The sequence below is a fragment of the Taeniopygia guttata genome, chromosome 22, assembly GCF_048771995.1.
Source record: "Taeniopygia guttata chromosome 22, bTaeGut7.mat, whole genome shotgun sequence".
NCBI classification, from domain to species: Eukaryota; Metazoa; Chordata; class Aves; order Passeriformes; family Estrildidae; genus Taeniopygia; species Taeniopygia guttata.
In genome coordinates this window covers 171,245-194,334 of record NC_133047.1, presented here as the reverse complement: position 1 = coordinate 194,334, position 23,090 = coordinate 171,245, and the positions used below count along the sequence as shown (strand labels likewise).

Sequence of the window (23,090 nt, the reverse complement as noted above, 5' to 3'; positions counted from 1 at the left end):
TGGGGGGTTGGGGATGTGCGGGGTGTTGGGGGGTGTAGGAATATGGGGACACTGGGGATTTGGGGGCATATGGGGGCTTGGGGACATTGGGGGATGTGGGGGACATTGGGGATGTTGGGGGACGTGGGGACATTGGTATGTGGGACATGGGACACACTGGGGACAGGGTGGGGGCAACGTGGTAGAGGGGGAACCAAACTCATCTTTGTGTCCCCTTGTGTCCCCCCATGTCCCCAATGTCCTCCTGGTGTCCCCTATGTCCCCCTTTATCCCTGTGGCCCCTGTGGCCCCCATCTGTTCCATATTCCCCTGATGTCCCCATGTCCCCCCATGTCTGTCAATGTCCCCATGTCCCCTCACTTCGTGTCCCCATGCTGTCCCTATGTCCCCACACTGTCCCTTCACTGACCCCACACTGTCCCTGTGTTCCCATTGTCCCCATGTCCCCTCACTGTCCCCACAATGTCCCCATGCTGTCCCCTCACCGTCTCCGATGTCCTCATGTCCCAATGCTGTCCCCATGTCCCCACACCGTCCCCTCACTGTCCCCTTGTTTCCCTGTGTCCCCTCACTGTCCCCTCCATGTCCCCATTGTGCTCATGTCCCATCCGTTTCCCCTTGGTGTCCCCGTTTCCTGTCACTGTCTCCTTCCTGTCCCCTGTGTCCCCACTGTATCTGTGTCCCCTCCATGTCCCCCCATGTCCTCGTGTCCCCTCGCTGTCCCCTCTGTCCCCACTGTCCCCCTGTCCCCTCGGTGTCCTCTCGGTGTGTGGTGTCCCCGTGTCCCCTCCACGTCCCCCGTGTCCCCCGTGTCCCGCAGGCGTCGCAGACGCCGTCCACGCTGAACCCGGTGCTGCCGGCGGCCGAGCGCACGGTGGCCTGGGTGTCCAACATGCCGCACCTGTCGGCCGACATCGAGAGCTCGCACATCGAGCGCAAGGAGTACAAGCTCAAGGAGTACTCCAAGTCCATGGACGAGAGCCGGCTGGACCGGGTAGGGCAGGTGTGAGCGACACAGGTGTGAGTGACACAGGTGTGTGAGGGACACAGGTGTGACTGACACAGGTGTGTGAGTGACACAGGTGTGAGCGACATAAGTGTGAGCGACACAGGTGTGAGTGACACAGGTGTGTGAGTGTACAGGTGTGAGCGACACAGGTGTGAGTGACACAGGTGTGAGCGACACAGGTGTGTGAGTGACACAGGTGTGTGAGCGACACAGGTGTGAGTGACACAGGTGTGAGCGACACAGGTGTGAGCGACACAGGTGTGAGGGACACAGGTGTGTGAGCGACACAGGTGTGACTGACACAGCTGTGAGGGACACAGGTGTGAGTGACACAGGTGTGAGTGACACAGCTGTGAGGGACACAGGTGTGTGAGTGACACAGGTGTGTGAGTGACACAGGTGTGAGTGACACAGCTGTGAGGGACACAAGTGTGAGTGACACAGGTGTGAGTGACACAGGTGTGAACGACACAGGTGTGTGAGTGACACAGGTGTGAGTGACACAGCTGTGAGGGACACAGGTGTGTGAGCGACACAGGTGTGAGTGACACAGGTGTGTGAGCGACACAGGTGTGAGTGACACAGGTGTGTGAGCGACACAGGTGTGAATGACACAGGTGTGAGCGACAGAGGTGTGAGCGACACAGGTGTGAGTGACACAGGTGTGAGGGACACAAGTGTGGGTGACACAGGTGTGAGTGACACAGGTGTGTGAGTGACACAGGTGTGAACGACACAGGTGTGAGTGACACAGGTGTGAGTGACACAGGTGTGGGTGACACAGGTGTGAGTGACACAGGTGTGAGTGACACAGGTGTGATTGACACAGGTGTGAGCGAAACAGGTGTGTGAGTGACACAGGTGTGAGTGACACAGCTGTGAGGGACACAGGTGTGAGGGACACAGGTGTGTGAGGAACACAGGTGTGAGGGACACAGGTGTGAGTGACAGGTGTGACTGACACAGGTGTGAGTGACACAGGTGTGAGTGACACAGGTGTGAGCGAAACAGGTGTGTGAGTGACACAGGTGTGAGTGACACAGGTGTGAGTGACACAGGTGTGAGTGACACAGGTGTGTGAGTGACACAGGTGTGTGAGTATCACAGGGGTGTGAGTGACACAGGTGTGAGTGACACACGTGTGAGAGAGACACAGGTGTGTGAGAGACACAGGTGTGATTGACACAGGTGTGAGCGACACTGGTGTGAGGGCACAGGTGTGACGGTACAGGTGTGAGTGACACGGGTGTGTGAGTGACACAGGTGTGTGGGTGACACAGGTTGAGCGACACAGGTGTGAGCGACACAGGTGTGAGTGACACAGGTGTGAGGGACTCAGGTGTGAGTGACACAGGTGTGACTCATACAGGTGTGACTGGTACAGGTGTGACTGGTACAGGTGTGAGTGACGCAGGTGTGTGAGCAACACAGGTGTAAATGACACCTCAGGTGTGCCCAGGTTTGAGTGACAGGTGTGTGAGTGACACAGGTGTGAGTGACAGGTGTGCGAGTGACACAGGTGTGTGAGGGATCCAGGTGTGCCCAGGTGTGAGGGACAAAAGCTCATGGAGTACTCCAAGTCCATGGACAAGAGCCGGCTGGACCGTGTAGGGCTGGTGTGAGTGACACTTCAGGTGTACCCAGATGTGTATGACACAGCTGTGAGTGACAGAGGTGTGCCCAGGTGTGCTCAGGTTTGCTCAGGTGTGAGTGATACATGTGTGCTTAGGGTTGTTCAGGTGTGCTCAGATGTGCCCAGGTGTGCCCAGGTGTGAGTGACACAGCTGTGGGTGACACAGGTGTGCTCAGGTGTGCCCAGGTGTTTCCAGGTGTGAGTGACACAGCTGTGAGTGACACAGGTGTGCTCAGGTGTGCGTGATACAGGTGTGCTTCGGCTTGTTCAAGTGTGCTCAGGTGTGCAGGGATCCAGTGGATTATGGGGGGGGAGCTCAGGTCTGCAGATGTTCAGGTGTGTTGATGTTCAGGGTGCAGTGATACAGGTGAGCAGATGTTCCGGTATCCAGGTGTGCCCAGATGTTGAAGAATCCAGGGGATGGTCCTGGTGGATCTCAGGTGTGCAGGGATCCAGGTGTGCAGGTGATAGGAGATGATCCCATGTACCTCAGCAGGTGATGCTGGTGGATCTCAGGTGTGTCAGGTGTCCCCAGGTGTGTCAGGTGTCCCAAGCACTCCCAGGTGCCGTCCCCAGGTGTCCCCAGGTACTCTTAAGTGTGCCCAGGTGTGACGGGTGTCCCCAGGTGTGCTGCAGTGTCCCTTTGGCAGGTGAAGGAGGACAAGGAGGAGATCCACTCGCTGAAGGAGCGGCTGCACAGGGACAGGGGGGTGACAGCTGTGCCATAGCTGGGTTAGGGGGTTCCCAGGTGTGGCAGGTGTGACAGGTGTGACAGGTGTGCCATAGCTGGGTTAGGGGGTTCCCAGGTGTGTGACAGGTGTGACAGGTGTGACAGGTGTGCCATAGCTGGGTTAGGGGGTTCCCAGGTGTGACAGGTGTGACAGGTGTGCCATAGCTGGGTTAGGGGGTTCCCAGGTGTGACAGGTGTGACAGGTGTGCCATAGCTGGGTTAGGGTGTTCCCAGGTGTGACAGGTGTGACAGGTGTGCCATATCTGGGTGTAGGGGGTTCCCAGGTGTGACAGGTGTGACAGGTGTGACAGGTGTGCCATAGCTGGGTTAGGGGGTTCCCAGGTGTGACAGGTGTGACAGGTGTGACAGGTGTGCCATAGCTGGGTTAGGGGGTTCCCAGGTGTGGCATGTGTGACAGGTGTGCCATAGCTGGGTTAGTGGGGTTTCCAGGTGTGACAGGTGTGACAGGTGTGCCATAGCTGGGTTAGGGAGTTCCAGGTGTGACAGGTGTGACAGGTGTGCCATATCTGGGTGTAGGGGCTTCCCAGGTGTGGCAGGTGTGACAGGTGTGACAGGTGTGCCACAGCTGGGTTAGGGGGTTCCCAGGTGTGGCAGGTGTGAAAGGTGTGGCAGGTGTGACAGGTGTGCCATAGCTGGGTTAGGGGGTTCCCAGGTGTGACAGGTGTGACAGGTGTGCCATATCTGGGTGTAGGGGGTTCCCAGGTGTGACAGGTGTGACAGGTGTGCCACAGCTGGGTTAGGGGGTTCCCAGGTGTGGCAGGTGTGCCATAGCTGGGTTAGGGGGTTCCCAGGTGTGACAGGTGTGACAGGTGTGACAGGTGTGCCATAGCTGGGTTAGGGGGTTCCCAGGTGTGACAGGTGTGACAGGTGTGCCAGGTGTGCCATAGCTGGGTTAGGGGGTTCCCAGGTGTGACAGGTGTGCCAGGTGTGCCATAGCTGGGTTAGGGGGTTCCCAGGTGTGACAGGTGTGGCAGGTGTGCCATAGCTGGGTTAGGGTGTTCCCAGGTGTGACAGGTGTGACAGGTGTGACAGGTGTGCCATAGCTGGGTTAGGGGGTTCCCAGGTGTGACAGGTGTGACAGGTGTGACAGGTGTGCCATATCTGGGTGTAGGGGGTTCCCAGGTGTGACAGGTGTGACAGGTGTGACAGGTGTGCCATAGCTGGGTTAGGGGGTTCCCAGGTGTGACAGCTGTGACAGGTGTGCCATAGCTGGGTTAGGGGGTTCCCAGGTGTGACAGGTGTGACAGGTGTGCCATATCTGGGTGTAGGGGGTTCCCAGGTGTGACAGGTGTGCCACAGCTGGGTTAGGGGGTTCCCAGGTGTGGCAGGTGTGCCATAGCTGGGTTAGGGGGTTCCCAGGTGTGGCAGGTGTGACAGGTGTGACAGGTGTGCCATAGCTGGGTTAGGGGGTTCCCAGGTGTGACAGGTGTGACAGGTGTGACAGGTGTGCCATAGCTGGGTTAGGGGGTTCCCAGGTGTGACAGGTGTGCCAGGTGTGCCATATCTGGGTGTAGGGGGTTCCCAGGTGTGGCAGGTGTGACAGGTGTGACAGGTGTGCCACAGCTGGGTTAGGGGGTTCCCAGGTGTGGCAGGTGTGACAGGTGTGACAGGTGTGCCATAGCTGGGTTAGGGGGTTCCCAGGTGTGGCATGTGTGACAGGTGTGCCATAGCTGGGTTAGTGGGGTTTCCAGGTGTGACAGGTGTGACAGGTGTGCCATAGCTGGGTTAGGGGGTTCCCAGGTGTGACAGGTGTGACAGGTGTGCCATAGCTGGGTTAGGGGGTTCCCAGGTGTGACAGGTGTGACAGGTGTGCCATAGCTGGGTTAGGGTGTTCCCAGGTGTGACAGGTGTGACAGGTGTGCCATATCTGGGTGTAGGGGGTTCCCAGGTGTGACAGGTGTGACAGGTGTGACAGGTGTGCCATAGCTGGGTTAGGGGGTTCCCAGGTGTGACAGCTGTGACAGCTGTGACAGGTGTGCCATAGCTGGGTTAGGGGGTTCCCAGGTGTGGCATGTGTGACAGGTGTGCCATAGCTGGGTTAGGGGGTTCCCAGGTGTGACAGGTGTGACAGGTGTGCCATAGCTGGGTTAGGGTGTTCCCAGGTGTGACAGGTGTGACAGGTGTGCCATATCTGGGTGTAGGGGGTTCCCAGGTGTGACAGGTGTGACAGGTGTGGAAGGTGTGACAGGTGTGCCATAGCTGGGTTAGGGGGTTCCCAGGTGTGACAGGTGTGACAGGTGTGGCAGGTGTGCCATAGCTGGGTTAGGGGGTTCCCAGGTGTGGCAGGTGTGACAGGTGTGCCATAGCTGGGTTAGGGGGTTCCCAGGTGTGACAGGTGTGGCAGGTGTGCCATATCTGGGTGTAGGGGGTTCCCAGGTGTGACAGGTGTGACAGGTGTGCCACAGCTGGGTTAGGGGGTTCCCAGGTGTGGCAGGTGTGCCATAGCTGGGTGTAGGGGGTTCCCAGGTGTGACAGGTGTGACAGGTGTGACAGGTGTGCCATAGCTGGGTGTAGGGGGTTCCCAGGTGTGACAGGTGTGACAGGTGTGACAGGTGTGCCATAGCTGGGTTAGGGGGTTCCCAGGTGTGACAGGTGTGCCAGGTGTGCCATAGCTGGGTTAGGGGGTTCCCAGGTGTGACAGGTGTGCCAGGTGTGCCATAGCTGGGTTAGGGTGTTCCCAGGTGTGACAGGTGTGACAGGTGTGCCATATCTGGGTTAGGGGGTTCCCAGGTGTGACAGGTGTGACAGGTGTGACAGGTGTGCCATAGCTGGGTTAGGGGGTTCCCAGGTCTGACAGCTGTGACAGCTGTGACAGGTGTGACAGGTGTGACAGGTGTGCCATAGCTGGGTTAGGGGGTTCCCAGGTGTGACAGGTGTGACAGGTGAGCCATATCTGGGTGTAGGGGGTTCCCAGGTGTGACAGGTGTGACAGGTGTGCCACAGCTGGGTTAGGGGGTTCCCAGGTGTGGCAGGTGTGACAGGTGTGACAGGTGTGCCATAGCTGGGTTAGGGGGTTCCCAGGTGTGTGACAGGTGTGACAGGTGTGACAGGTGTGCCATAGCTGGGTTAGGGGGTTCCCAGGTGTGACAGGTGTGACAGGTGTGCCATAGCTGGGTTAGGGGGTTCCCAGGTGTGACAGGTGTGACAGGTGTGCCATAGCTGGGTTAGGGTGTTCCCAGGTGTGACAGGTGTGACAGGTGTGCCATATCTGGGTGTAGGGGGTTCCCAGGTGTGACAGGTGTGACAGGTGTGACAGGTGTGCCATAGCTGGGTTAGGGGGTTCCCAGGTGTGACAGGTGTGACAGGTGTGACAGGTGTGCCATAGCTGGGTTAGGGGGTTCCCAGGTGTGGCATGTGTGACAGGTGTGCCATAGCTGGGTTAGTGGGGTTTCCAGGTGTGACAGGTGTGACAGGTGTGCCATAGCTGGGTTAGGGAGTTCCAGGTGTGACAGGTGTGACAGGTGTGCCATATCTGGGTGTAGGGGCTTCCCAGGTGTGGCAGGTGTGACAGGTGTGACAGGTGTGCCACAGCTGGGTTAGGGGGTTCCCAGGTGTGGCAGGTGTGAAAGGTGTGGCAGGTGTGACAGGTGTGCCATAGCTGGGTTAGGGGGTTCCCAGGTGTGACAGGTGTGACAGGTGTGCCATATCTGGGTGTAGGGGGTTCCCAGGTGTGACAGGTGTGACAGGTGTGCCACAGCTGGGTTAGGGGGTTCCCAGGTGTGGCATGTGTGGCAGGTGTGCCATAGCTGGGTTAGGGGGTTCCCAGGTGTGACAGGTGTGACAGGTGTGACAGGTGTGCCATAGCTGGGTTAGGGGGTTCCCAGGTGTGACAGGTGTGACAGGTGTGCCAGGTGTGCCATAGCTGGGTTAGGGGGTTCCCAGGTGTGACAGGTGTGCCAGGTGTGCCATAGCTGGGTTAGGGGGTTCCCAGGTGTGACAGGTGTGGCAGGTGTGCCATAGCTGGGTTAGGGTGTTCCCAGGTGTGACAGGTGTGACAGGTGTGACAGGTGTGCCATAGCTGGGTTAGGGGGTTCCCAGGTGTGACAGGTGTGACAGGTGTGACAGGTGTGCCATATCTGGGTGTAGGGGGTTCCCAGGTGTGACAGGTGTGACAGGTGTGACAGGTGTGCCATAGCTGGGTTAGGGGGTTCCCAGGTGTGACAGCTGTGACAGCTGTGACAGGTGTGACAGGTGTGACAGGTGTGCCATAGCTGGGTTAGGGGGTTCCCAGGTGTGACAGGTGTGACAGGTGTGCCATATCTGGGTGTAGGGGGTTCCCAGGTGTGACAGCTGTGACAGGTGTGCCACAGCTGGGTTAGGGGGTTCCCAGGTGTGGCAGGTGTGCCATAGCTGGGTTAGGGGGTTCCCAGGTGTGACAGGTGTGCCAGGTGTGCCATATCTGGGTGTAGGGGGTTCCCAGGTGTGGCAGGTGTGACAGGTGTGACAGGTGTGCCACAGCTGGGTTAGGGGGTTCCCAGGTGTGGCAGGTGTGACAGGTGTGACAGGTGTGCCATAGCTGGGTTAGGGGGTTCCCAGGTGTGGCATGTGTGACAGGTGTGCCATAGCTGGGTTAGTGGGGTTTCCAGGTGTGACAGGTGTGACAGGTGTGCCATAGCTGGGTTAGGGGGTTCCCAGGTGTGACAGGTGTGACAGGTGTGCCATAGCTGGGTTAGGGGGTTCCCAGGTGTGACAGGTGTGACAGGTGTGCCATAGCTGGGTTAGGGTGTTCCCAGGTGTGACAGGTGTGACAGGTGTGCCATATCTGGGTGTAGGGGGTTCCCAGGTGTGACAGGTGTGACAGGTGTGACAGGTGTGCCATAGCTGGGTTAGGGGGTTCCCAGGTGTGACAGCTGTGACAGCTGTGACAGGTGTGCCATAGCTGGGTTAGGGGGTTCCCAGGTGTGGCATGTGTGACAGGTGTGCCATAGCTGGGTTAGGGGGTTCCCAGGTGTGACAGGTGTGACAGGTGTGCCATAGCTGGGTTAGGGTGTTCCCAGGTGTGACAGGTGTGACAGGTGTGCCATATCTGGGTGTAGGGGGTTCCCAGGTGTGACAGGTGTGACAGGTGTGGAAGGTGTGACAGGTGTGCCATAGCTGGGTTAGGGGGTTCCCAGGTGTGACAGGTGTGACAGGTGTGGCAGGTGTGCCATAGCTGGGTTAGGGGGTTCCCAGGTGTGGCAGGTGTGACAGGTGTGCCATAGCTGGGTTAGGGGGTTCCCAGGTGTGACAGGTGTGGCAGGTGTGCCATATCTGGGTGTAGGGGGTTCCCAGGTGTGACAGGTGTGACAGGTGTGCCACAGCTGGGTTAGGGGGTTCCCAGGTGTGGCAGGTGTGCCATAGCTGGGTGTAGGGGGTTCCCAGGTGTGACAGGTGTGACAGGTGTGACAGGTGTGCCATAGCTGGGTGTAGGGGGTTCCCAGGTGTGACAGGTGTGACAGGTGTGACAGGTGTGCCATAGCTGGGTTAGGGGGTTCCCAGGTGTGACAGGTGTGCCAGGTGTGCCATAGCTGGGTTAGGGGGTTCCCAGGTGTGACAGGTGTGCCAGGTGTGCCATAGCTGGGTTAGGGTGTTCCCAGGTGTGACAGGTGTGACAGGTGTGCCATATCTGGGTTAGGGGGTTCCCAGGTGTGACAGGTGTGACAGGTGTGACAGGTGTGCCATAGCTGGGTTAGGGGGTTCCCAGGTCTGACAGCTGTGACAGCTGTGACAGGTGTGACAGGTGTGACAGGTGTGCCATAGCTGGGTTAGGGGGTTCCCAGGTGTGACAGGTGTGACAGGTGAGCCATATCTGGGTGTAGGGGGTTCCCAGGTGTGACAGGTGTGACAGGTGTGCCACAGCTGGGTTAGGGGGTTCCCAGGTGTGGCAGGTGTGCCATAGCTGGGTTAGGGGGTTCCCAGGTGTGACAGGTGTGACAGGTGTGACAGGTGTGCCATAGCTGGGTTAGGGGGTTCCCAGGTCTGACAGCTGTGACAGCTGTGACAGGTGTGCCATAGCTGGGTTAGGGGGTTCCCAGGTGTGACAGGTGTGACAGGTGTGCCATATCTGGGTGTAGGGGGTTCCCAGGTGTGGCAGGTGTGACAGGTGTGACAGGTGTGCCACAGCTGGGTTAGGGGGTTCCCAGGTGTGACAGGTGTGACAGGTGTGCCATAGCTGGGTTAGGGTGTTCCCAGGTGTGACAGGTGTGACAGGTGTGCCATATCTGGGTGTAGGGGGTTCCCAGGTGTGACAGGTGTGACAGGTGTGACAGGTGTGCCATAGCTGGGTTAGGGGGTTCCCAGGTGTGGCAGGTGTGACAGGTGTGACAGGTGTGCCATAGCTGGGTTAGGGGGTTCCCAGGTGTGACAGGTGTGACAGGTGTGACAGGTGTGCCATAGCTGGGTTAGGGGGTTCCCAGGTGTGCCAGGTGTGCCAGGTGTGCCATATCTGGGTGTAGGGGGTTCCCAGGTGTGGCAGGTGTGACAGGTGTGACAGGTGTGCCACAGCTGGGTTAGGGGGTTCCCAGGTGTGACAGGTGTGACAGGTGTGCCATAGCTGGGTTAGGGTGTTCCCAGGTGTGACAGGTGTGACAGGTGTGCCATATCTGGGTGTAGGGGGTTCCCAGGTGTGACAGGTGTGACAGGTGTGACAGGTGTGCCATAGCTGGGTTAGGGGGTTCCCAGGTGTGGCAGGTGTGACAGGTGTGACAGGTGTGCCATAGCTGGGTTAGGGGGTTCCCAGGTGTGGCATGTGTGACAGGTGTGCCATAGCTGGGTTAGGGGGTTTCCAGGTGTGACAGGTGTGACAGGTGTGCCATAGCTGGGTTAGGGAGTTCCAGGTGTGACAGGTGTGACAGATGTGCCATATCTGGGTGTAGGGGGTTCCCAGGTGTGGCAGGTGTGACAGGTGTGACAGGTGTGCCACAGCTGGGTTAGGGGGTTCCCAGGTGTGGCAGGTGTGAGAGGTGTGGCAGGTGTGACAGGTGTGCCATAGCTGGGTTAGGGGGTTCCCAGGTGTGACAGGTGTGACAGGTGTGGCAGGTGTGCCATAGCTGGGTTAGGGGGTTCCCAGGTTTGGCAGGTGTGACAGGTGTGCCATAGCTGGGTTAGGGGGTTCCCAGGTGTGACAGGTGTGACAGGTGTGCCATATCTGGGTGTAGGGGGTTCCCAGGTGTGACAGGTGTGACAGGTGTGCCACAGCTGGGTTAGGGGGTTCCCAGGTGTGGCAGGTGTGCCATAGCTGGGTTAGGGGGTTCCCAGGTGTGACAGGTGTGACAGGTGTGACAGGTGTGCCATAGCTGGGTTAGGGGGTTCCCAGGTGTGCCAGGTGTGCCAGGTGTGCCATAGCTGGGTTAGGGTGTTCCCAGGTGTGACAGGTGTGACAGGTGTGCCATATCTGGGTGTAGGGGGTTCCCAGGTGTGACAGGTGTGACAGGTGTGACAGGTGTGCCATAGCTGGGTTAGGGGGTTCCCAGGTGTGACAGGTGTGACAGGTGTGACAGGTGTGCCATAGCTGGGTTAGGGGGTTCCCAGGTGTGGCAGGTGTGCCAGGTGTGCCATAGCTGGGTTAGGGGGTTCCCAGGTGTGACAGGTGTGGCAGGTGTGCCATAGCTGGGTTAGGGTGTTCCCAGGTGTGACAGGTGTGACAGGTGTGCCATATCTGGGTGTAGGGGGTTCCCAGGTGTGACAGGTGTGACAGGTGTGACAGGTGTGCCATAGCTGGGTTAGGGGGTTCCCAGGTGTGACAGCTGTGACAGCTGTGACAGGTGTGACAGGTGTGACAGGTGTGCCATAGCTGGGTTAGGGGGTTCCCAGGTGTGACAGGTGTGACAGGTGTGCCATATCTGGGTGTAGGGGGTTCCCAGGTGTGACAGGTGTGACAGGTGTGCCACAGCTGGGTTAGGGGGTTCCCAGGTGTGGCAGGTGTGCCATAGCTGGGTTAGGGGGTTCTCAGGTGTGACAGGTGTGACAGGTGTGACAGGTGTGCCATAGCTGGGTTAGGGGGTTCCCAGGTGTGACAGGTGTGACAGGTGTGACAGGTGTGCCATAGCTGGGTTAGGGGGTTCCCAGGTGTGACAGGTGTGCCAGGTGTGCCATATCTGGGTGTAGGGGGTTCCCAGGTGTGGCAGGTGTGACAGGTGTGACAGGTGTGCCACAGCTGGGTTAGGGGGTTCCCAGGTGTGGCAGGTGTGACAGGTGTGACAGGTGTGCCATAGCTGGGTTAGGGGGTTCCCAGGTGTGGCATGTGTGACAGGTGTGCCATAGCTGGGTTAGTGGGGTTTCCAGGTGTGACAGGTGTGACAGGTGTGCCATAGCTGGGTTAGGGGGTTCCCAGGTGTGACAGGTGTGACAGGTGTGCCATAGCTGGGTTAGGGGGTTCCCAGGTGTGACAGGTGTGACAGGTGTGCCATAGCTGGGTTAGGGTGTTCCCAGGTGTGACAGGTGTGACAGGTGTGCCATATCTGGGTGTAGGGGGTTCCCAGGTGTGACAGGTGTGACAGGTGTGACAGGTGTGCCATAGCTGGGTTAGGGGGTTCCCAGGTGTGACAGCTGTGACAGGTGTGACAGGTGTGCCATAGCTGGGTTAGGGGGTTCCCAGGTGTGGCATGTGTGACAGGTGTGCCATAGCTGGGTTAGGGGGTTCCCAGGTGTGACAGGTGTGACAGGTGTGCCATAGCTGGGTTAGGGTGTTCCCAGGTGTGACAGGTGTGACAGGTGTGCCATATCTGGGTGTAGGGGGTTCCCAGGTGTGACAGGTGTGACAGGTGTGGAAGGTGTGACAGGTGTGCCATAGCTGGGTTAGGGGGTTCCCAGGTGTGACAGGTGTGACAGGTGTGACAGGTGTGCCATAGCTGGGTTAGGGGGTTCCCAGGTGTGACATGTGTGACAGGTGTGGCAGGTGTGCCATAGCTGGGTTAGGGGGTTCCCAGGTGTGGCAGGTGTGACAGGTGTGCCATAGCTGGGTTAGGGGGTTCCCAGGTGTGACAGGTGTGACAGGTGTGCCATATCTGGGTGTAGGGGGTTCCCAGGTGTGACAGGTGTGACAGGTGTGCCACAGCTGGGTTAGGGGGTTCCCAGGTGTGGCAGGTGTGCCATAGCTGGGTTAGGGGGTTCCCAGGTGTGACAGGTGTGACAGGTGTGACAGGTGTGCCATAGCTGGGTTAGGGGGTTCCCAGGTGTGACAGGTGTGACAGGTGTGACAGGTGTGCCATAGCTGGGTTAGTGGGGTTTCCAGGTGTGACAGGTGTGGCAGGTGTGCCATAGCTGGGTTAGGGGGTTCCCAGGTGTGACAGGTGTGACAGGTGTGCCATAGCTGGGTTAGGGTGTTCCCAGGTGTGACAGGTGTGACAGGTGTGCCATATCTGGGTTAGGGGGTTCCCAGGTGTGGCAGGTGTGCCATAGCTGGGTTAGGGGGTTCCCAGGTGTGACAGGTGTGACAGGTGTGACAGGTGTGCCATAGCTGGGTTAGGGGGTTCCCAGGTGTGACAGGTGTGACAGGTGTGACAGGTGTGCCATAGCTGGGTTAGGGGGTTCCCAGGTGTGACAGGTGTGCCAGGTGTGCCATATCTGGGTGTAGGGGGTTCCCAGGTGTGGCAGGTGTGACAGGTGTGACAGGTGTGCCACAGCTGGGTTAGGGGGTTCCCAGGTGTGACAGGTGTGACAGGTGTGCCATAGCTGGGTTAGGGGGTTCCCAGGTGTGACAGGTGTGACAGGTGTGCCATATCTGGGTGTAGGGGGTTCCCAGGTGTGACAGGTGTGACAGGTGTGACAGGTGTGCCATAGCTGGGTTAGGGTGTTCCCAGGTTTGGCAGGTGTGACCGGTGTGACAGGTGTGCCATAGCTGGGTTAGGGGGTTCCCAGGTGTGGCATGTGTGACAGGTGTGCCATAGCTGGGTTAGTGGGGTTTCCAGGTGTGACAGGTGTGACAGGTGTGCCATAGCTGGGTTAGGGAGTTCCAGGTGTGACAGGTGTGACAGGTGTGCCATATCTGGGTGTAGGGGGTTCCCAGGTGTGGCAGGTGTGACAGGTGTGACAGGTGTGCCATAGCTGGGTTAGGGGGTTCCCAGGTGTGGCAGGTGTGACAGGTGTGGCAGGTGTGACAGGTGTGCCATAGCTGGGTTAGGGGGTTCCCAGGTGTGACAGGTGTGACAGGTGTGGCAGGTGTGCCATAGCTGGGTTAGGGGGTTCCCAGGTGTGGCAGGTGTGACAGGTGTGCCATAGCTGGGTTAGGGGGTTCCCAGGTGTGGCAGGTGTGACAGGTGTGCCATATCTGGGTGTAGGGGGTTCCCAGGTGTGACAGGTGTGACAGGTGTGCCACAGCTGGGTTAGGGGGTTCCCAGGTGTGGCAGGTGTGCCATAGCTGGGTTAGGGGGTTCCCAGGTGTGACAGGTGTGACAGGTGTGCCACAGCTGGGTTAGGGGGTTCCCAGGTGTGGCAGGTGTGCCATAGCTGGGTTAGGGGGTTCCCAGGTGTGACAGGTGTGACAGGTGTAACAGGTGTGCCATAGCTGGGTTAGGGGGTTCCCAGGTGTGACAGGTGTGCCAGGTGTGCCATAGCTGGGTTAGGGGGTTCCCAGGTGTGGCATGTGTGGCAGGTGTGACAGGTGTGCCATAGCTGGGTTAGGGGGTTCCCAGGTGTGGCAGGTGTGACAGGTGTGCCATAGCTGGGTTAGGGGGTTTCCAGGTGTGACAGGTGTGACAGGTGTGCCATAGCTGGGTTAGGGAGTTCCAGGTGTGACAGGTGTGACAGGTGTGCCATAGCTGGGTTAGGGGGTTCCCAGGTGTGGCAGGTGTGACAGGTGTGACAGGTGTGACAGGTGTGCCACAGCTGGGTTACGGGGTTCCCAGGTGTGGCAGGTGTGACAGGTGTGGCAGGTGTGACAGGTGTGCCATAGCTGGGTTAGGGGGTTCCCAGGTGTGACAGGTGTGCCAGGTGTGCCATAGCTGGGTTAGGGGATTCCCAGGTGTGACAGGTGTGACATGAGTGCCATATCTGGGTGTAGGGGGTTCCCAGGTGTGACAGGTGTGACAGGTGTGCCACAGCTGGGTTAGGGGGTTCCCAGGTGTGGCAGGTGTGCCATAGCTGGGTTAGGGGGTTCCCAGGTGTGGCAGGTGTGACAGGTGTGACAGGTGTGCCACAGCTGGGTTAGGGGGTTCCCAGGTGTGGCAGGTGTGCCCGTAGGCGTCCCCAGGTGCGCTGCAGTGTCCCTTTGGCAGGTGAAGGAGTACGAGGAGGAGATCCACTCGCTGAAGGAGCGGCTGCACATGTCCAACCGCAAGCTGGAGGAGTACGAGCGGCGCCTGGTGACGCAGGAGGAGCAGACCAGCCGCATCCTCCTGCAGTACCAGCAGCGCCTGGAGCTCAGCGAGAAGCGGCTCCGGCAGCAGCAGCAGGAGAAGGACTCGCAGATCAAGAGCATCATCGGCAGGTGAGGGACACACGGGGACAGCGGGGACAGCGGGGACACTGGGGACACTGGGGACACGGGGACACTGGGGACATGGGGACGTGGAGGGAACATGGGGACACACAGGGACACGGGCACATGGGGACTCTCAGATCAAGAGTGTCATCGGCAGGTGAGGGACACACGGGGACAGCGGGGACACAGGGACATCAATGAGACGGGGGGACATGGGGACAGACAGGGACTTTGGGGACAAACAGGAGTCTGGGGACAAATGGGGACACGGGGACTTACAGGGCCAGGGACTCACAGACTCGCAGATGAAGAGCATCGTGGGCAGGTGAGGGACACGCGGGGACGTTGAGGGAACATGGGGCAGACAGGGATTTCGGGGACAAACAGGGCTATGGGGACACGGGGACACACAGGGACAGCCTGGGGACATGGGGACACGGGACACTGGGACATGGGAGCACACAGGGACACGGGCACGTGGGGACTCTCAGATCAAGAGCATCATTGGCAGGTGAGTGACACACGGGGACACACAGGGCAATGGGGACAAACAGGGGTACGCCTTGGGGACACAGGGACAGATGGGGACATGGGGACAAATGGTGCAGGGACACACAGGAACATGGAGACTCACAGATCAGGAGCATCATTGTCAGGTGAGGGACACACGAGGGCAGCAGGGACACTGGGGACATGGGGACATTGAGGGGACATTGGGAACAGCAGGGACACAGGGACATGGGGACATTGAAGGGACATTGGGGACAGCAGGGACACAGGGACATGGGGACACACAGGGCCAGGGACACACAGGGACTCGCAGACCATCAGGCAGGTGAGGGACACACGGGGACAGCCAGGGGGCATTGGGGACATCGAGGGGGACACAGACATCAGGGATACAGGGACATTGGGGACACACAGAATGACACAAGGGACATTGGGGACACAGGGGACAGAGGGACGTGGGGTACAAAGGATCACAGGGGACACAGAAGGACATGGGGGTGACACAGGCACACATAGGACGTGGGTGATACAGAGGTGACAGGCACCCAGGGACACGGGGACACAGCACGGTTGACAACTTGGGTTGTCCCCAAGTCCCTGGGGTGTCCTTGTCATGTCCCCAGCTGTCCCCAGGATGTCCCTGGGCTGTATCAGGGGTGTCCCCATGACCTTGAGCTGTCCTGAGGCTCTGGGTGTCCCAAGGTGTCCCCAGGCTGTCCCTGGGATTGTCCCCGTGTCCCTTGGCTGCCCCTGGACTGTCCGCAGATGTCCCCATGTCCTCAGGCTGTCCCTGCAAGTGTCCCCATGTGCCTGAGTGTGTCCCCAAAGGTGTCCCCTTGTCCCTGGGGATGACCCGGTGATGCCAGGGGTGTCCCATGGCTGTCCCTGGACTGTCCCCAGCAGTGTCCCTGTATCCCTGGGGCTGTCCCTGGGTGTCTCCCCGTGTCCCCCGGGCTGTCCCCGGGCTGTCCCCGGGCTGTCCCTGGGCTGTCCCTGGGGGTGTCCCCGGGCTGTCCCCGGGGGTGTCCCCGAGCTGTCCCCGGGCTGTCCCCGGGCTGTCCCCGGGGGTGTCCCTGTGTCCCCGGGCTGTCCCTGGGGGTGTCCCCGGGCTGTCCCTGGGGGTGTCCCCGAGCTGTCCCTGGGCTGTCCCCGGGCTGTCCCTGGGGGTGTCCCTGTGTCCCCGGGCTGTCCCCGGGCTGTCCCCGGGGGTGTCCCTGTGTCCCCGGGCTGTCCCTGGGGGTGTCCCCGGGCTGTCCCCGGGCTGTCCCTGGGGGTGTCCCTGTGTCCCCGGGCTGTCCCCGGGCTGTCCCCGTGTCCCCCGGGCTGTCCCCGGGCTGTCCCCGGGCTGTCCCTGGGGGTGTCCCTGTGTCCCCGGGCTGTCCCCGGGCTGTCCCCGTGTCCCGGGGCTGTCCCCGGGGGGGTGGCAGCATGACCCCGGTGAAGCCTGGCCCCGCAGGCTGATGCTACTGGAGCAGGAGCTGCGCAGGGATCACTTGGGCGCCCACGACCCGTCCGAGGGCCGGCGGCGGCTGCTCGACGCTCAGGTGGAAATTACAATGTCATTGCTCTGCTCCGTGTGACATCGGCCATCCCACGCCGCGCTGGGGGCGGGGCGAGGGGGGATTTGGGGCGCTCCGGGGGTTCCCGGCAGCTTTCAGGGGCGTCCCGGGGGGGTTTGGTGGGGTCTGGGGGGGTTTATGGGTGTCCCTAGGGGGGTTCTGTGGAAGTTTTGGGGGGTTATGGGTGTCCCTGGGGGATATTTGGGGGTTTTGGGGTGGGTTATGGTTGTCCCGAGGGGGGTTCTGGCGTGTCTGGGGGGGGGGGGGAGGGGGGATGGGGTCTGGGTGTCCCGAGGGGGTATTTGGGTATTTTAGGAGCATTATTTGGGGTCTATGGGGTATATTTGGATATTCTGGGGGGTTTATGGGTGTCCCTAGGGGGGTTTGAGGGGGCCTGTGGGGATTTTGGCAGGGTCTGTGGAGGTTTTGGGGGCTTATGAGTGTCTCTAGGGGGTTTTGGGGGGTTTTTGGGGGTTCCTAGGGGGTTTGGAAGGGAGTATTTGGGGTCTGTTGGGGGAATTTTGGGGTTACAGGAGTTTATGGCTACTCCTAGGGGGGCTGTGGGGAGGGGTCTGGAGGGGTTTTGGGGGGGTTCTGGGTGTTTCTAGGGGGTTTTGGGGGGTTCTTGGGGGTCTCTGGGGGGTATATCTAGGGTTATTGGGGAGTTATTTGGGGTCTGTGGTGGATATTTGGGCATTTTGGGGGGTTCTGGCTATTCCCAGGGGTCTCTGGGGGTATTTTGGGGGGTTTTGGGGGATCCCTATGGGTATTTTGGGGGGTTTGGGGGGGCTCTGGGGGGGTATTCCTGGGGTTATTGGGGTTTGGGAGGGAGTTATGGGTGTTCCCAGGGGGGTTTTGGGGAGGTCATTTGGAGTCTGTGAGGGTTTTGGGGTCTCCAAGTGTCCCTGGGAGGTTTCTGGGCATTCTGAGAGGATAATTTGGGGTTTTGGGGGATTTTTGGAGGTCTCTGGGTCCCTGTGGAGGGGTTTGGGGACCCCCGAGGGGGGCTCCTGTCACCTCTGGGGGCTGTGGGGGGACAAGGCCGCCCTGGGGGGGACATGGTGGCACTTGGGGGGGGGGGGGCGCAGGGGGTCCAGGCCACCCCCAGGGGGACAATGGGACCCCTGGGGGGAGGGACAGGGACCCCTGGAGGGGGCCTGAGGGGGACAGGGCCACCCCCAGTGAGGACAGGGCCACCTCTGGGGGGACAAAGTGACCCCCCAATCAATACAGGGCCACCCCTGGGGGAACAAAGTGACCCCCCAGAAGGACAGGGCCACCCCCAGTCAATACAGGGCCACCCCTGAGGGGAAAAAGTGACCCCTGGAAGGGACAGGGCCACTCCCGGAGGGACAGGGCCACCCTCGGTTGGGACAAGGCCACCCCTGAGGGGACCAAGTGGCCCCCAGAGGGGACAGGGCCACCCCTGGGGTGACACCAGAGGGACATTTCAGTGCAGAGGTGACATCGCCCCACCCCCCACCCCAGGGACAGCGCCACCTCGGTGCCCCCAAGGCCACCCCCATGTCCCCCCCCCAGCGACGGGGCTGTTCCTGTGCCCCCTCCTTGGGTCATGGCCACCTCGGGGCCACCTCAGGGCCACCCCGGGCCACCTCGGGGTCAGGCCGGGGCCAGCCCGGCCGGGCCGTGTCCCTGCGCAGCGCGGTGGCCACGGTGGCCCTGATGTCCCCTCCCGTGTCTCTCTTGTCACAGCTGTCCGTCAGGTAGCGCGGCCCGGCCCCGCCAGTGGCACCGGACCCTCGGCCACCGGTGACACCCCAGGTGGGTCCTTGTCCCCTCCCTGCCACCCCCCGGGCCGCACAGGAGCACCCTTGGGGACACGGATCCCAGATGTCCCCAAGAGCCTCTCGTGTCCCCAGGGGACACTGGGAACCCTTGGGTACATGGATCTGGAATGTCCCCAAGGGCTCTGCTGGCTCCAAGGGACACTGGGGACACTTCACAGGTGTCCCCATGTCCCTCCTGTGTCCCCATGTCCCTCCCACGTCCCTCAGGCACATTGGGGACCTTTGGGAACATGGATCCAAGATGTCCCCAAGACCCTCCTGTGTCCCTAAGGGACATTGGGGACCCTCGGGGACATGGATCTGGAGCATCCCCATGTCCCTCCTTTGTCCCCATGTCCCTCATGGGCACTGGGGACTCCTTGGGGACACAGATCCAGGTGTCCCTAAGGGACACTGGGGACAGAGATCTAGATGTCCCCATGTCCCTTCCCCCTCCCTCGGGAACACTGGGGACACAGATCCCTGCTGTGTCCCCATGTCTCTCCCATGTTCCGCAAGGACACTGGGACCCCTTGAGGACACAGATCCAGATGTCCCCAAGATGCTCATTGTCCCCATGTTCCTCCCATGTCCCTCAGGGGCACTGGTGACACTTGGGGACACTTGGGGACATGGATCCAAGATGTCCCCAAGACCCTTCTGTGTCCCCGCATTCTTCAGGGACACAAGGGACACCTTGGGGACACAGATCGAGGTGTCCCCTTGTCCTCTGGGGACACAGATGCAGATGTCCCCATGTCCCTCCTGTGTCCCCATGTCCCTTGGGGACATGGATTCAGGTGTCCCCACGTCCCTCCTGGTGTCCTCCTGTCCCTCCCGTGTCCCTGTGTCACCTGGGGACACGTATCCAAGTGTTCCCTTGTCCCTTCCATGTCCCCATGTCCTTTAGGGACATGGGGGACCCCTTGGGGTCACGGATCCAGGTGTCCCCTTGTCCCTCCTGGTGTCACCATGTCCTTCCTGGTGTCCCCATGTCTCTTGTGGACACTGGGGACCCCCTGGGGACACCAACCCCGGTGTCCCCATGTCCCTCCTGGTGTCCCCATGTCCCTTAGGGACACTGAGGACCCTTTGGAGACATTGGGCACCCCCTGGGGACACCACCTCAGGTGTCCCCATGTCTCTCCTGGTGTCCCCATGTCTCTGGTGGACACTGGGGACCCTTTTGGGGACACCACCCCAGGTGTCCCCATGTCCCCTCAGGTGCCACCACTGGCCCTGTCCCCACCCCCTGGAGATGCCACCATTGTCCCCATCCCCCCCGGGGGGTGACCATGGTTGGGGGGGTTTGGGGGAGGTTCTCACCAAATGTCCCCCAGCGCTGGCGCCGCGTCACCATCACCATTCTCGTGTCCTGTGTCTGTCCCCATCTCACGGGGGGGGGGGGTGGGGGGGGGGGGAGGTGACACCTGTGTCCGTGTGCCATGTCCTGTCACCGCGGGTGGGGGAGGGGACAGTTCAGGGGGCTTGGGGACAGCTGAGTGAGCACCAGGACAATTGCGGGGGGGTGGGGACAATTTAGGGGAGGGCAGGGACAATTTTAGGGGGGTGGGGACAATTTTGGGAGTGAACTGCCTCAGTTTCGGGGGGGGGGGGGGTGGGGACAAATCAAGGGCGTCCCACCTTCATGTTTTAGGGTTAATTTTAGTGTGAAACTTTTAGGGTTGGGGTGAACTTTAGGGGGTCAGGGTGAAGTTTTAGGGCGTCAGGGTTAATGTGAGGGGTTCGGGGTTAACTTGAGGAGTTCGGGGTGAACTCCGGGGCAGGTCAGGGATGGTTTTGGGCGCATTCGTGCTGATTTCGGGCCACCCCGAGGCCCCCGCACCGGTGCCGCAGGTGAGTGAGCCCTGCATGGCGGGGGGGGGGGTGCGGGCGGGGCCCCCCGGGGACACCTTGGGGACACGCAGGGACAGGCAGGGACACGCAGGGACACTCAGGGCGCTGGCGGGGGCGGGGGGGTGAATGAGCCCCCTCGGTGCCTTGCAGGAGAGGCAGCTTTCCGCCGTGGGTGCAGCAGACCAGGGTGTGATTTGGGGGGCCGGGGGGGTCCCCGGGCGGCCCCCGCCTCCGCCCCCGCCACCCCCGATCACGGCCAACGGCTGCGAGCGGCGCGGCCCCGCTGCTGAGCACTGACCCCCGCCCCGGGGGTCGCCGGGACCCCCCCAGAAACCGCACCCGCACCCCCCTTCGATCCCCCTGACCCCCCCAGCCCTGGGGGAAAAGGGGGAAAGGGGAGGGCGGGGGGGGGGGAGCACCCGGAGACCCCCGGGGTGAGGAGGAGGAGGAGGAGGATGAGGAGGAGGCGAGGGGAGCTCGCCCTGGGGTGGGTCTCACGCGAGTAATTCGGGGGGATTTGCGCGAGGAATTTTTGGGGTCCTCGTGCAGCAGATCCTTGTGCAAAGGGCTCCTCGTGCGGGGAAAGTGGGGGTCGGGCCAGGATTTGGGGTCCCCGTGTGACAATTTAGGGTCCCCGTGTGAGGATTTTGGGGTCCCCTGGAAGGGCTCCTCGTGCCACCATCTTCTCACGTCACCAAGAGGAATTTGGGGTCCTTGTGCTGGAGCTCCTCGAGTGTCACCAGCTCCTCACCGAGGGCTCCTTGTGGCACCCAGAGGAATTTGGGGGGCTCCGAGTGGCAGCGGGACCAGCCCAGCCCTCGCGAGGGTCCCGAGTGCCACCACGTCCTCGTGTCACCAAGAGGAACGGGTGGGGGGGGGGGGGGGCTCGTGCAAGAGCCCCTCGATTGCCACCAGCTCCTCGAGTGCCACCAGCTCCTCGAGTGCCACCAGCTCCTCTGGTGCCACCAGCTCCTCGCGCCACCAAGAGTCCCCCGAGTGTCACCAGGACCGGCTCAGCCCCCCTGTGCGGGTCCCTGGTGTCACCGGGGTCTCTCTCTGTGTCACACGCCGCCCTCGGGCATCCACCGGCACCCCCCGAGCACCGGGACCCCCGAATTTCACCGTCCTCGTGCACCGGGGCCCCCCTCAGGACCCCCCCCTCAGGCATCAGGACACTCGAGTTTCCCCTCCCCCTTCCTCGGGCACCGGCACCACCGGCCCCCCCCGCGAGGAACCGGGACCACCGGAGACACTCCCACCCCATCAGTCAGCGCCGTCACCGTGCACCGGGGCCCCCCCACGAGCATTGACCCCCCTCGGGCACCGGCACCACCGGACCTCCCCTCAAACATCGCCAGCCTCAGGCACAGGGACCACCGGAGACCCCCCCCGAATCACCGAGCACCGGGACCCCCCTGTGCATCCCCCTCCCGTCGTGCACCAGCACCGAGACTGGACCCTCTTCGTGCACCGGGACCCCCCCGTGCATTGACCCCCCCTCACCGAGCACCGGGACTGGGACTGGACCCCCCCTCGAATCCCGGGAACCCCCCGGGTACCTGGACCCCCCGGGAAGCGCCACGCCCGTGCACCGGGCCCGGTCCCCCCTTTGTGCCCCCCACCCATCACGGGGTTCTGCCCCCTCCCCTTTGACCCCCCTGGTGCCGCGGGACCCCCGGGAACAGCGCCGGGACCGGGGGGGCCCCAAGCGCTGGGGGGACACAGGGGGTGCCCAGCACCGGGGGGGTCCCTTGGGGCTCCGTCCTGTCCCCCCCCGTTATCAGCCGGGACCCCTCGTTATCACCAGGGTCCCCCCCAATTTACCAGGACCCCCCCATTCACTGCTTCCCCCCTTCACCGACCCCCAAAGCGCTGGGAACCCCCGAGCCATGAGCCCCCCCCAGCGCGCCAGGACCCCCCACTCACCTCCCAGCCCCCATCCATGGGAACCCCCCCTCACCACCCCCACACTCACCAGGACCCCCCAGTCCATGGGACCCCCCACACTCACCACGACCCCCCCACACTCACCAGGACCCCCCAATCCATGGGACCCCCCACATTCACCAGCCCCCCCCCCCACTCACCACGCCCCCCCTTGATTGAACCCCCCCGAAACGCCCCCAGCCCCTCCACCCTGGCCCCCCTGAGCCCCCGGACCCCCCGAGCCCCCCCAGTGGGGCCAGGCTGGCTCCACCCCCCGGGGCCGCCGCTGCGCGGAGCCTTTCAATAAACGCTGATTGGTCTTGTAGTCACGCCCACAGGGGGCGGGGCCGCGCAGGGGCGGCCAATGGGAAGCGTCAGAGCAGGGAGGGGGCGGGGATTGGAAAGGGGTGAGAATGGAGCGTGGGAAAATGGGTGGGGCCTGGGGAGTGGCGGCCAATGGGGAGGGGAGTGGGCGTGGCCAGGGGGCAGGAAGGGGTGGGCAATTACGTGAACCCGTGAAAGGGGCGGGGCCTGGTAAAGGGGCGGGGCCTGGGTGGGCAAAGAACGGGAAGCGCTCCCGGAATTTCCTCTCCTATCTCAAACACTTGCATTGCCGTGTTCCCCTGCACAACGCTGTCATCGATGCACTGTCGCTGTGGG

General features: G+C 61.6%; 1 protein-coding gene across 6 annotated transcripts; it reads left to right on the top strand.

The window, feature by feature from the left end:
- Nucleotides 1-212: 212 nt before the first annotated feature.
- On the top strand, nucleotides 213-21,398 carry LOC121468033 (uncharacterized). Of its 6 annotated transcripts, none has more exons than XM_041713098.2 (5): nucleotides 214-994; nucleotides 14,586-14,797; nucleotides 16,745-16,845; nucleotides 18,574-18,642; nucleotides 20,655-21,398. In XM_041713098.2, the coding sequence occupies exons 1-5, from the start codon at nucleotides 341-343 to the stop codon at nucleotides 20,792-20,794; spliced, it is 1,176 nt and encodes a 391-aa protein (XP_041569032.2). In that variant the 5' UTR covers nucleotides 214-340; the 3' UTR covers nucleotides 20,795-21,398. The 6 variants fall into 6 exon arrangements, 5 of the variants coding, with proteins under 5 accessions (XP_072773831.1, XP_041569032.2, XP_041569039.2 ...); XR_005978667.2 differs by having other exon boundaries at nucleotides 215-994; nucleotides 16,758-16,845; nucleotides 20,655-20,752; XM_072917730.1 differs by lacking the exon at nucleotides 20,655-21,398 and having other exon boundaries at nucleotides 213-994; nucleotides 14,592-14,797; nucleotides 18,574-20,039.
- Nucleotides 21,399-23,090: the final 1,692 nt, after the last annotated feature.